Below are 12,796 nucleotides of genomic sequence, written 5' to 3'. Positions count from 1 at the left end.
CAAAAAGAGCATTAGTATATGGTATATGAAGAGGAGAGAGAGAACCAGAAGCATCCAGATACGAAAGAGAAGAGCATCAACGAGAGAAATGAGGCCAAGAAGGCCATAATATGAAGGCCATCGAGGGTTTTCATACTAATTAACTGCCTGATCAGAAACGGCCATGATACATGACACCCCCCGGGAGAATGGGCGAAAGAAGAAAAAGAAAAAGAGAGATAAAAAAGAAAAAGGAAAAAGGCAGAAGAGAGGGTACGCTCCGGCGAAGAACCCACAGCCAACCGGGCAGGGGGTCCCCATAGCTGCAGACGCAAGGGGCTTATAAAGTCAACCAGCCTGGGGCGGTTAAGAAGCCAGAGAGTCTGGGACAAAAAACCCTCAAAAGTCTAGATAGTGACAGGAACTCCCCATCTCCATGGATTATCCGGTACGTGGCGAGTAGAAAGGGTTTATTTCCTTCTTCCCTTCTGGATGCATGCTTGTGGTCTGTCTTGCGGGCCAGCCGGGGGCTAAGGGAGAGGGGGGGAGGGGGGGAGGGCCGCTCGCGTAGCATCTTCCCCTTCTGGTGAGAAGAGAGAAGAGAGAGCCAAAAAAAAAATCTTTTGCATGGCCGGAATAGCTTCGGTGCTAAGTGGTGCAGTGGTGAAACCACTCTAAGAGGGCGGCGGAGACCCGAGGATTGGTGGGAAGATGGATGCAACGAATATCATGTTCTCTCGTTCGCTCTTCTCTTAAGCGCTGAAACATCCATCCGCGTAATTTAAGGAGTCGCTAGAGTCACGTGTTGAGTAACGCTGAAGCCGTGGTGGGTTTAAATCGAAGACGAACTTCCCAGGGACGAGAGAGAAGAGGAGGCCTGGCAATAGCGGCGGAAGAGGTTCTATAGAGAGAGAGAGCCGACGCAGGGCTGGGTATGGCCGAAAAGACGTGGTCGAGACGAGTGAAAGGCGAAGAAGAGACCCTGGTGCAGCCGCCCTGGCGCTGGAGCAGCTTTTGCAGGCAGGCTATGCTATTAGTTATACGGGAGTTGCCTGCCACTAAAAACAGAACCTCGACCCCCCCTACGCCGTGTCCGTGGGATGATGCCTCATCGTGTCCAGCGTTCGTGGGCTGGAGAAAATGGAACATGCAAGGGCGGAGCGTGTTTCGCCTTCTCTGCCCTGCAACCTGCTCTTGAGCTATCAGAGCATCCCATCGACAGCCGCCGTGATGCCATTCGAACTCCATCACCTTGCTTTTTTCGCCCTTCCTGTGGCAAAATATTTACGATAGAGACACGATCACGATCGACTTTGTCCCTGCAGCTCGTTTAGAGCCGAGCTTCTCTCTCGCTTAAAGAGTGAGATATGAACAGTGGCACGGGCCTTGGTTAGACGTTCTGCTCCGGCTACGTCGAGAGATCTCCGTACGGTTCAACCCCAGAGGGAGACGAAAGCCTGTCTTGATCCTTATCACCGAAGAGGTCGAATACTGCGGGGGATAAGATAACGGTATACGTTTTCTTTTCCCGCTTCTTGAACTGATGCCACGATGGCCACGGAGCAAAGGGGAGATGATATACGTTTATTGGCCGCGGTGCCTGACGCTAACGAACACTTACATACCCGGCTGATCCATATGCCTTTTTTTAAGGGGAACCGCGCCCCGTATATACATAAAACTGGCTCTTGTCTTAGCGCATCGACCGCACTAATACCCGCATCTTGCCATCTACCTTTACGGTTGTACACTTTTTTGCCCTTGCATTTCGAAGCCCTAGCTTCGGTGGAACGGAAGAGCCCCATGGTTCGACTCGGAACTTTACCAGAGATGCAGTACGAAAGTGAGGAGAAACGAGGTTTAAGATGAGCAACAAGATAAGATGGGACATGCATGGCATCCCCGTCGTCGATCACAATATACTTCGTATATGTAATATATATATATATGAACAAGTATCAGCGGGAAGGTGGGGGAAGGTTATATAGCCGAATCTTGACGATATAACAATATATAAATAGATGAAAAGCATGAAATAGATGAAAGACATGACTGCTGGGTAATAAAGAAGGGGAAGAAAAAAAGAAAAAAGCTTACAAAGTCGATAACCGTTTAAAACCTTATTGTTGATCCGAGGTTTGACGTCAACATGGACATACTATGTAGACGTTATACATCCTCCGGCATATAGCTGTGGGAACGGGTTGAGGTCCCAACCAACCTGCGTCTCGGAAATATGACAAGGACTTGCAAAGCCTGCAACTAGATGAAAAAAGATGTATAAAGGTTGAAAAGAGGGACTTTGTATTTGTCCATATTTTTCTTTCCCGACTTCTATCGAATTCTGATGCTTAATCCTTGGAGAGGGAGAAGTTTGAAGGCAAAACCAAGCCTAATACAGAAAGGAAGGGCCAGGGGAACAAAACAAAAAACGAGGAAGACAACAAAGCCCCCCTCGAAAAAGTTATCCCGGTTCAAGAGAAGAGAGACGACCGGAATGGCGATGTAATAGAAATAACACAAACACAGCTAGGGACGAAAGCGTGGTATCATGGGGGAGGAAAAGAAAAGAGGCAGAGAAGACATTAACATCCGGGGAGAGTCGTGCTTTTTTTTTTGTCTTTTTAATTTCATGTGCAGTGATCAGACCATCATTAACGGTGAGGGAGTAGGGGGAAGTATTAAGTAAACAATAGACGGAGATGCGACAAGAAACCGAGACGGTTCGGCATATGTACGGCGTCTGTAGTGTCCAAGTTCGTCAAAAAAAAAGACATGCATATCGATTCTCGTTCCGTCGTGAAGAAGGAGAAAATCAGACACGCTGGAGACGTGTCGCCGAGTTTCACTTTGTCCCGATGGGTTGCGGCGACTTAGTATTTGAGAATGATGTATCTGTTTTTTTTTTCCTGTTAGCAGCGGGGAGGGATATAAAAGAGGGCGTGTACTGACAGCGCATGGATGATACCGGGGATGTAGCCCAGGATGGTCAAACAGATATTGATCAAGAGATCAGCACCACATCCTCTCTCGAGGAAGACACCGATTGGCGGAAGGATGATGGCAAGGATGATCTTGCAGATGTCGCTGTTGGGGAGAGAGAAGGGAGAAGAGAGAAGCTGTCAGTATAAAACAGTCGCCTCAAGCTAAAAAAGCAAAACAAACAGGAGTCACAAGGGAAAACAAAAACCACATACGAAGCGGTAAAGGCCATCTTGGGCTTGTAGCGGTAAGAGAGCGGTAGAGCTGGTACAGCTGACGATGGGCTTACAAACGATGGAGAGAGAGAGCGAGAGCGATAAGGGCCTCTTCGGTACGGGGTGAGCTGGAGTGTTGGGAGAAGAGAGAAGAAGAAGGGGGGAAAGTTGGTGAAGAGGGAGAGAAAGCGTCGGACAAGCCCAGGTATTTAACCAGGAAAGAGGGAAAAAAAGACCTTTTCGACCTTTGCTCTTTCCTTCGTTGGGGCTTCGGCCCATCTTTTTGCCTTTTTGGAAAGGGAAAGAAAAACACAAGCTTACTGCTTAGTCATCTAAGGCTGGCCAACCAGAGGTCGCCGTGAGGGAAGCTAGTCCTCATGTGGGTCATGTTTACCTTGTTGGGCTGGCAGCTGCAGATAAGAGGTACCTAAAGATACTTCCTCTCCTAGTGAGTTTAGGCGGACAAAGAAGTATCCCCAAGTGTCTTTCCTCTTGCGTAATAGTCATGCCTTGTGGCTTTTCTCATGATCTGCCCCCCCCGCCTAGTTACGTCATCCTTCAGCTTCTCCCTACAAGCAGCTTGCATACACATAACCGCAAGACATGTCATTACTTGTTCTACGTGCATAAGCTGCGATGGCGACCTCTGATGTCTGGCGTCTGACGTCTCCAGGGCTGGGTCCCGCAAGGCGACCTTGGATAACTTGACGGGGGCAAGCTGTTCCTGGTGGCCCAGGTACATACACACACCTACTTTGGGTCTTCCTCACATCCGAGACCTGCCGGCGCCTCTGCCGTTGGGCGGATAAACGATGTTCCGTACACGTGATGCAGCTTCCTTTGCCCTACACACGATATGCCTAGGACTATGGGATGGGGCATCCCGCAGCCATCGACGAAACCCCAGAAATACAAGATGCCAACGGCCGCCATTCCACTTAATCGAACATGGGCTTGGTATTTTCAGTCTTATGTATCTTCTAGACATCGATTCTATCCCTGTCGCGGCACATTTATTCTCCACGGAAGATCAATGTTACTCCCTAGAACCTTAATCCGAAGCCCGTTGCCATGCAACCGTCCCTTGGATACCGCTGTTCCATCCTTCTCAACGCTAACCGGAGACGAAGAAAAACTACTTCAGCGGCTATGATGGGACGGTCGAATCATTGTTGGTCTTGGTGCAGAAACTACCGCTTGGGCGCTAACAGCCACTCTATTCTACATCCTTGGTACCTCTGAAATATTGGTAAGACTACCGAGTGATGCCATCCCCCTCTACCAACGTGTAAGTTGGAACGAATTGGATAAGCCTCCCTACCCGAGTGCCGTTATCCGCAGAGGTCAGTGTCTGTCCTACAACGTGGGTACCCAACCACAGCGCATCAACCCTATCGGACCAACGTACTTCAAATCACCAAAAGCCTAGGATGCAGTCGTCGAGTTCTGCCGATGTCGTAGAATACCAAACCCCCAGCGGGACCCTAGCTGACATCCTCCCTAGCCCATACATGCTCAGTAAGAACGATGGCTGGACGAATATCTCCTGAATTTTTTTTTTTTCTTTGCGTGGCACCCAACAGTGTATCAGGATCAAGTATATTGTTTCCCTTTATTTCTCAACACCCCTGCGAATGGTACTCTACCTTGACAGCCTAGTCCATGCAGAGCTTTACCTGGCTTATCGGGCTCTTGGTTCGACGCCTCAATGGGATAATGAAGCCGTTCTAGTGCATCTATGCTGAGATATTATGATCGAGTTATTCCGCGGCCTAAGAATGGAACACGAGGTATACGTGTGGTGATCCCACTAGGCTCAGGATGATGGAGTATGAGCCCATAGTTTGTGCTTTTGACTCATTTGAGAGCGTATTTCCATCGATAACATTCCTTTCTTTTCCCTGCTGCGTTGCTAACTGCATCCGCTGAGTCCCGTGTAGGATTGGTGCTCTCTATAAATTGCTTACATAGTACAGACAGTTGCAGGGATCGGACAGGGGTAGTACGTTTTATTTATTAAAAACTGTCTACACTCATATTCCCTTGAGTCGATGTTCGGCCTATTGGATATTATCTGGCGACGTTTATGTTATATCCATGACGGTATATAACCATTAACACAAAATAAATCCTTTCAAGGGTTTAATGGAAGTTGTCTTTATGCTGGAATTTAACGCTATTATTAGCCATTTCATTTATCATTATGAGTCAGGATACAAGGACATGCCAACACTAGTCAGGAGTTGATGCTATCAACGTGGTCCAAATCGGAACCCTGACAACGTAGGATCGTTACTTTGATTTAGATATTCTTCTATATATTTAAGCAAGGAATTCTTGTGCCTCCGCCGCCTTCAATTGCAATTAAGGAACAGTATTTTGTCTAAACCTGTAGCCACCAGCGTTAGGATAGCAATAATGCATTCTTTCAAGACTTCCATCTTACAGTCTGGACGACTATTTCCCAAAACAAAACTGGGACCGGAGCAAACGATAGCACTTTCACTCCTCGATGCAACTACACTCAATTTTGCTCACACATGTGTGGTCTGGCTGTGTGAAGCCCCAGATCGCATTAGAGACGACAGCTTTTACCTAGCCGACCACCTTCGTGAGTCGCTCCGGACCACTTTGGACGCCTACCCGCAATGGTGTGGCCAGATTTATGGCATAACTACCCTCGACGGTACAACGGAGACATATGCAGCCGACCGCCCACGCCATACACGTCGCCTCGGTCGACTTCATGTTCATTATGGGAACCCCCAAGATCCTGGGGTCGAGTTTATAGTCGCTGATTCTACGGCAACTCTCGATATGCTATCTCCAGCCTATCGCATGACAGATCAGCCTCTCTGGAACCGGCAGAATGTACCATTGAAGGAGTTTGTCCCTTCGACTCCATTATCAAAAGCACTGCAGCCTGTCCCCGTGGATAAAGAGGGTATTCCCGCACCCTTGCTGGCCGTCCAAATGACAAGCTTGGCCTGCGGCGGGTTCATATTGGGAGTAAATAGTGTCCATCCCATGGCCGACGTGCAGTCACTAGTTCACTTTGTAAAGGACTGGGCCAGCGTCAGCAGATCAGTCCTCTCAATTGAGCCTTTATCAGTTTTACGGCCTCAGTTTAAGCCAGAGCTATTGGACTCCTTAGCCTCAGGTGATATCGAGGCCGACACGCCAGACTCAGCAATCGTTAAGCAGGCTGAAAGCATGCCCCTCCATCGATACGACTGGTGGACACCATCGCCTGGTTGCCCCTGGCCCATAAAGGTGCCGGATGCATTAGCCGGCAAGGAGATTCTACCGGCTGGCAAACCGATGCCATGGTCGGATTGGGATGTAACACAGCCTGTCTCGCACTATGTCGTTCACTTGAATCAATATCAGGTAGACCTTATTGTGAAGTGCTCAACGCGCTCATCTGATGGATCCTCCACTGGAACGGCCCCAGGCCGCCTCAGCCAGCACGATGCTATACTAGCCCATATTTGGTCCTGTATAAATCGTGCTCGGAAGCTGGAACAAAATAACCAACCGGTTCACTGCAACCTGGTATTAGGAGTGCGGCCTGCGTTTAAATTCAGTCAATCTTTTATGGGATCACCCGTCATCATGATAAACATTGAGCTTCCAGTAGTGGCCGTAACGGCCACATTAAAATCTTCTGGGAATGCAAACACTCCGGTTTTACAGCCCATTGCACAACATATCCGTCAGACTATCAGCCAAGTGAATCAGCCGGCTCTTCTTGCCGCTCATCTTCATAGCCTAGCGTATGAGGATTCGCCACAGAGAATTTGGCAGGCATTCTTGGGTCGACGCCATATCCTGGTGACAACATGGGCGCGTGCGGGTCTTTATGAAGTAGATTTTGGACTGAGATCATCACCCATGATTCGCTATGCCGACGGCATGGTACCAGACATGGACGGCAATGTCTTGATAAAGGAGGCCCCGCCATTGAGGGAGAATACCACTGATGGAGATGACTCGCCGCGCTCTTGGACTAGGAATGGTGTGGATATCTCTCTTCGTCTTCGGACTGAGGATATGAATCGTTTAGTTAATGACCCTTTGCTCTTCCCCTAAGCTGAATCCCGGATATAGAGACCCTTAAATCTTTTGTTCTCAAACAGCTTGAAACCATATATCAACTGGTAGCTAAATAGAAGTGTATCTGTTGTTTAAAAGAATGCTGGATGGATTGTTGGTATTGATCCTGTTTGGGGAGTTGAATTAGGAATGGAAATGCCAAGCTTTATCGCCAAGTCTTATTTGAGCGGAAATTCAGGGAAAAGAAGATATGCTACATGTAGATATATCAATCTTATATTTTGCGAGTTATATGTAGGCCCTTTCCTCTCTCTAAGGCATAGTGCCCATGTCAGCTTCCTTGCGATGCTGTCTTGGCCGGACAGAACGGCAGCTTATTGGTAAAATACCGTGGCAGAAGCATCAGCCAGCGCAGTTCTCCCGGACAGCAGCTACAGCAGCAACACAGAGACAAACACTACGCATTGGGAATATTCAATGGAATATACTGGGCTCTGCTACTGTACTGACCCCAAACCCATCAACAGTGGTATGTGCTACCGATACACCCTTCAATTCATCCGTATTTAACAAGCAACAGACAGCAGATAGTATTTTATCGAAGCTTCCCACGTTCAGCTCCCAACTACACCCTGACAGCCATGTTCCTCTCCTCCTCGTTACGCCGGCATTTGCTCAATGGCTAGAAAAAGATCATGTTTTCCTTCCGAAGTTATTACAGCATTGCTTTCGAGAAGCAATCTCTGCTGAAAATCTTGAGATATGCTCCGTGGAAGCAGTGGTTGATAAGCTGCCTGTGTCTGGTGATGTTACAAACAACGGCGCAGAAGGGTTATCACTGGCGATTGTCAATTGGGGCGCGATAACAGGGAAACTTGTACCAAAGAGAGGTATTGAAGATATCTCCCCTACCCACATGGAGCCTAAGCTCTCAATTGCTGTCCGAGACCCCTCGACTAGCACGGAACTCGAGGTTGGAATGCCAATGGCCAATACGCTTTTCACCACTGGTAGGCCATATACCATGTACGCGTCACGATGGAAATCTACAGAATCAACCAACAAGATCGCCAAGATCACGGATAGATGTGACATTAGAACCTGTAGGGTTGAGCTACGAACGAAACCCACGCTCACACTTCTTCACGCTCCGTTGCACCCTGTTACCGCACCAAGAACAGTGGCAGAAAGTATGGGAAACATACTCAAAACCGTGTCCAATAAAATAACCCTGGAGAATGATATTCCAGCATCGGCGGAGCTGGAAAAGGCAATACCACAATATATCAAGGACCACAAGCTTGAAAGCCAGAGACTAGCTGTTTGGGCAATGGTGACACCAAAAAGCATAGCAGAGGCTCACATTGGATCCTCTTCCGGCGGTGGTATCGATATATCATCTGCCTTGAAAAAAGGATCACGACTTTACCGAGTAATGAGCGGTGGTGGAGGATGGGGAAAGAAGAAAGGCCTGCTCTCCCTTGATCCCGAGTACTCATACGATGACGAAGAACCGATATCCAACCTCGTCTCAATACATGAGATATTCGATGAAGATGTTTCTGAAAAACATAGCGATGATGCCATCCTGTTCAGCATACTGGATAGTACTTCCAAGTTCACAGACGTTGATGGACTGATGATGAGTCCCTTACGCGAGGTTGTGACAGCCGGTGACATCGTGCAATTCTTTGTCGCTTCGTTGGACAATACCTTGGACAAAAAATCTACGCGTTTGGAGATTTTGGCGATGCATAAAGGCGCTACGAAAGGAAAGACTGTGTTGGATTTCTCCGTTCTGCCTGCTCTGACCGATGCTCCTGTGTCTTTGCCTAATAAGGTTCTGCATGGCGAAACCAATCAGCCGGAGCAAGTTATTGTACAAGCTAACAAATTTGGAGCTTGTTCTGAGAAGTCCATGATCTACTCGAGGGTTGCAGGTGAATGCGACGATTTCACTGAAGAGGCAGTCCTAGCCTCAGGCACCAAGATTGACATTCCTGGAGCACGAATAGTAGTCGAAATACCGACTGAAGAGCCGTCTTTTTTTAGAATGTAAACTATAGACATGTACGATATATATAACACAATCCATAATACCAATATTACATTTTCTGCCGTTTTTATATCGATCGTTAGTCAGCATATATTCCACGTGACGCTTGGCATCTACCGGCAACGACCCAAAAGTCAAACCTCAGCTTAACAACATCTGTAAGGGTCAAGCAAGAAAGCAACTCGCCATCTTTCATTATTCCTCGACTCTACCGGCTCGTCTCTGGATACATTGCTCTATCAGCCATCATCCCGCACACCTACCTTCGGTACTTTGTTTATTGAAGCTGTCTTCACACCACCGTCACCATGTCCACTGATCTTTGGTGAGTTGCCTGGCTTGATTGAACGGCGCTTTCCATCGCTGTCTTTTCCCTTGTTACTGCTCATATAGCGGGTTAAATCTGAGATATATTTGGCTAACATCGCTCTTTTCTGTGTGTTGATAGCCCTGTATATGCGGTTAGTTGAACCCTCTCTCGCCTTGTCGTCGACGGGGCCCAGGCGAACTTCAATTTTGAGAGCTGGGAATGAACCGTTCGGATCAATACGAAAATCACATCATCTAAGTTCATCAATCGAATACTGACAACTTGTTGGCATTGTGTAGCCCTTCTTCGGTGCGCTAGGATGCTCATCCGCCATCATCTTCACTTGCTTCGGTGCCGCCTATGGCACTGCCAAAGCCGGTGTTGGTATTTGCTCCACTCTCGTCCTCCGACCTGATATGATTGTTAAGAGTATGATTTTACCTTGCATCCAGAGCTTTTACTCTAATATATGACCGTGGCTTCCATACTAACGACCGTACACAGATATTGTCCCCATTGTCATGGCGGGTATTATTGGTATTTACGGATTGGTCGTGTCTGTCTTGATTGCCAACGACTTGAAGCAAAACTTGCCATTATACACCGGATTCGTCCAGCTCGGTGCTGGCCTTGCTGTTGGTCTTGCTGGCCTTGCCGCTGGGTACGTGCTTCTTTATATATCCATTCGCTTTCTAGGAAAAGCGCTACTTTCACTGTTTTTGGCGATACTAACTGGGGGTTTTCGAAATCACAGTTTCGCTATCGGTATTGTTGGTGATGCTGGTGTCCGTGGAACTGCTCAACAGCCCCGACTTTTCGTCGGTATGATTCTTATTCTCATTTTCGCTGAAGTCTTGGGTTAGTATTCTCCTTGCCAACCGTCTTCGCCTCGAGGCTTTTCTAACCTCACTATGTTCTAGGTCTTTATGGTCTCATTGTTGCTCTATTGATGAACTCCCGCGCCAGTCTTGAAGCCACCTGCTAAAGGGAAAACGTCAAGAACTACCATCGACGAGCATCCTAAGTCGCATACACTCTTCTGACGAATTCCGGACATCAGTCAATGAGATAGAAATGGGGGGTTACGACGAGTATATAATCTAACGCCATCATCAGCTATCATTCTGTGACTACGTCCCGGCCGATATCTTCCTCTATTTGGATACAAAACGCAGCTGAGGACCAAACCGCCCGATTTTACCATCTATATCCTTAGTTGTTCTTTACCTTAATTCTTTCCTTGCTTTTCACATGTATTCACGTTATTTCGTTATGTTTAAGAGTTTGTCGTTTTGTCTTCTTGACAGTAGTGCGGATAATTGTATCATAACAGATAGCGGTTATAAAGCGGGGAATTCTACCATATAAACAGCTTGCCAACGTAAGTAATTCAAAATTGACGCAGGGATGTATAGGTAAAATGTGCCACCGAAGCATGTGTATCAAAAGAAAGGAAGGAGCTCAAGGTTACCAATACAAGATGCATATTCTAAGATTGGAGATAATAGGATGGATAAAAACTATCTAGACATTCGAATCAAAGCAAGATAGGAACGCCGGGCATAAAAAGGAACACTCAAGATATGCATAGATAGGAATTCGAGTCAAACGGGGAAGAAATATGGAAGAGAAGGGGAACAGAGGAGGTATATGCAAATGATACCTGGACTTAGCCTAGGTAAAGAAGAGGGAGAATAAAAATAGGGAATGCTAATTCTTATCCAACTTCCTTCTCAGCGTTCTTGTCTTTTTTAGCAATTTCTTGTGCTTGTGCTTCTTCATCTTCAGTTTCCGCTGTCTCCTGACGCTGATAGTATACAGTTTCTCGCGTTGTCGTTGGCCCTGGGACCGTTCCCACCGTAGTTGTCTGATGATCATACGCTGAAGGAAACTTTGCTTTGGCTCGGAGACAGAGCGATCAATACCCTCTTGCTCCTGGTAAATGGATGACTCACCATGGGCGGAGGGAGCTTCCATATCGTCCACGCGTACGAAGGGAGAGGCAAAGGCCACGTAGGACTTGCTTCCATTTGCATCACGGCTTTCACGGATAGTGAGGACGGTGGAAAAAGTTTGTTCAATTGGCTTGGACTGTGAAGCGGCCTCTACGGCGCTGGGCTTGTCAGCAGCAGACTCCATGCTGGCAGTGCTCTTGAAAGCGCTATCCATTGGAGTGGGAGCTGGTGGAGGATTGAATGGCCGCAGACGCTTGGCGAATTCTTGGATGGAAGCTCGTAGTTCCTGTGTAGGCACTCCGTCGAGGTGGGCGATGTCTGACTCGTGCATCGACGAAGCTTGCGTGATGGAGTTCCTAAGGTCGATATCCTCAACAGACGCCTGTTGCTGGCCTGAGAGGTTCTGCTCGATCGCATTAACGGCAGACGAGAGGGTGTATATCACATCTTTTTGTCTAGCGGCGGCTTGCTTCTTGGGCGAGAAAATGGACGAGAAGGCCTTGCCGTCGTTGTTCGGAGGCACGGAGGTTGTTATCGACATGGGTCGGTGTATAGAAAAGAACGACGCGACGTGAACGTCTGGAATATCTTACCATCAGCACCAAGCATTCTATGTTATAAAAAGAGAGAGAGAGGGAAAATGGTTGAGACTAACCGTGAGGATGCAAGTGTTGCGTGGAGGGTACACTCGGCAACTTCAAAGAATTCGCCTGCTTCGACTTTGCCATCTCGCCATCCTTCCCTGCACGCTTCTTGGAAGACCGGCCTTCTCTCTTCTCTACATCCTTCTTGCTCGACGGTCCGCTGCTGACGCTCTTTGCCGGCGTCTGGGCCGGCGGATCGATACCTCTGGACCCGTCACTTGGCGGAACCGGAGGCTTTGAGGACGAGTATCGTCGCTGATGGCGGTAAGGGGTATTACCGCTACTAGGACCGGTTGCAGGACTGCTCGATGACACGGCCAGGAGGACTGCTCGAGACGGCAGTGAGGCCGTTGAAGGCAAAGCCGCCCGGCGCACAGAAGAGGAGATCATGGTGTCGGTTCAGCCAGCGGGAAGGAAGAGTAAGCTGCAGCACAATGTGCAGGCAGCTTGAGACAGGCGGGAAAAACCAGGCTGGCGGTGCTGGCTTCGAGGGAGACACCGTGTTTGAGGTTGCGTTGGGCTTTTTATCTTCTGCTTGCTTGCTTGCTTAAAAAAGATGAAGATGAAGTTTCTTGCATGAATTTCGGCCACAAGCCGAA

General features: G+C 48.1%; 6 protein-coding genes across 6 annotated transcripts; 4 read left to right on the top strand and 2 right to left on the bottom strand.

The window, feature by feature from the left end:
• Window positions 1-1,087: 1,087 nt before the first annotated feature.
• On the bottom strand, window positions 1,088-1,784 carry MCYG_03009 (uncharacterized protein; the record flags this gene model as incomplete). The annotated part of the gene is made up of 3 exons (XM_002847457.1): window positions 1,088-1,298; window positions 1,410-1,470; window positions 1,601-1,784. 3 exons carry the CDS (start codon window positions 1,782-1,784, stop codon window positions 1,088-1,090), a joined length of 456 nt encoding a protein of 151 aa, XP_002847503.1.
• A 1,456-nt stretch (window positions 1,785-3,240) lies between these two features.
• On the top strand, window positions 3,241-4,827 carry MCYG_03008 (conserved hypothetical protein; the record flags this gene model as incomplete). The annotated part of the gene is made up of 8 exons (XM_002847456.1): window positions 3,241-3,292; window positions 3,354-3,491; window positions 3,527-3,791; window positions 3,850-3,972; window positions 4,011-4,325; window positions 4,368-4,580; window positions 4,621-4,706; window positions 4,760-4,827. The coding sequence occupies 8 exons, from the start codon at window positions 3,241-3,243 to the stop codon at window positions 4,825-4,827; spliced, it is 1,260 nt and encodes a 419-aa protein (XP_002847502.1).
• A 127-nt stretch (window positions 4,828-4,954) lies between these two features.
• On the top strand, window positions 4,955-7,268 carry MCYG_03007 (transferase family protein; the record flags this gene model as incomplete). Its single annotated transcript, XM_002847455.1, has 3 exons — window positions 4,955-4,966; window positions 5,316-5,411; window positions 5,625-7,268. 3 exons carry the CDS (start codon window positions 4,955-4,957, stop codon window positions 7,266-7,268), a joined length of 1,752 nt encoding a protein of 583 aa, XP_002847501.1.
• Window positions 7,269-7,560: 292 nt separating this feature from the next.
• Window positions 7,561-9,291, top strand: MCYG_03006 (conserved hypothetical protein; the record flags this gene model as incomplete). Its single annotated transcript, XM_002847454.1, has 2 exons — window positions 7,561-7,761; window positions 7,837-9,291. 2 exons carry the CDS (start codon window positions 7,561-7,563, stop codon window positions 9,289-9,291), a joined length of 1,656 nt encoding a protein of 551 aa, XP_002847500.1.
• A 305-nt stretch (window positions 9,292-9,596) lies between these two features.
• MCYG_03005 (vacuolar ATP synthase proteolipid subunit) lies at window positions 9,597-10,583 on the top strand (the record flags this gene model as incomplete). The annotated part of the gene is made up of 6 exons (XM_002847453.1): window positions 9,597-9,613; window positions 9,737-9,749; window positions 9,898-10,027; window positions 10,103-10,259; window positions 10,353-10,456; window positions 10,519-10,583. The coding sequence occupies 6 exons, from the start codon at window positions 9,597-9,599 to the stop codon at window positions 10,581-10,583; spliced, it is 486 nt and encodes a 161-aa protein (XP_002847499.1).
• A 732-nt stretch (window positions 10,584-11,315) lies between these two features.
• Window positions 11,316-12,587, bottom strand: MCYG_03004 (DUF1713 domain-containing protein; the record flags this gene model as incomplete). Its single annotated transcript, XM_002847452.1, has 3 exons — window positions 11,316-11,440; window positions 11,554-12,132; window positions 12,209-12,587. 3 exons carry the CDS (start codon window positions 12,585-12,587, stop codon window positions 11,316-11,318), a joined length of 1,083 nt encoding a protein of 360 aa, XP_002847498.1.
• Between the last annotated feature and the right edge of the window lie 209 nt (window positions 12,588-12,796).

Source organism: Microsporum canis, genomic scaffold (assembly GCF_000151145.1).
Source record: "Microsporum canis CBS 113480 supercont1.3 genomic scaffold, whole genome shotgun sequence".
NCBI lineage: Eukaryota > Fungi > Ascomycota > Eurotiomycetes > Onygenales > Arthrodermataceae > Microsporum > Microsporum canis.
The sequence above is the reverse complement of the archived record's forward strand: the minus strand, read 5'-3'. Positions and strand labels throughout refer to the sequence as shown.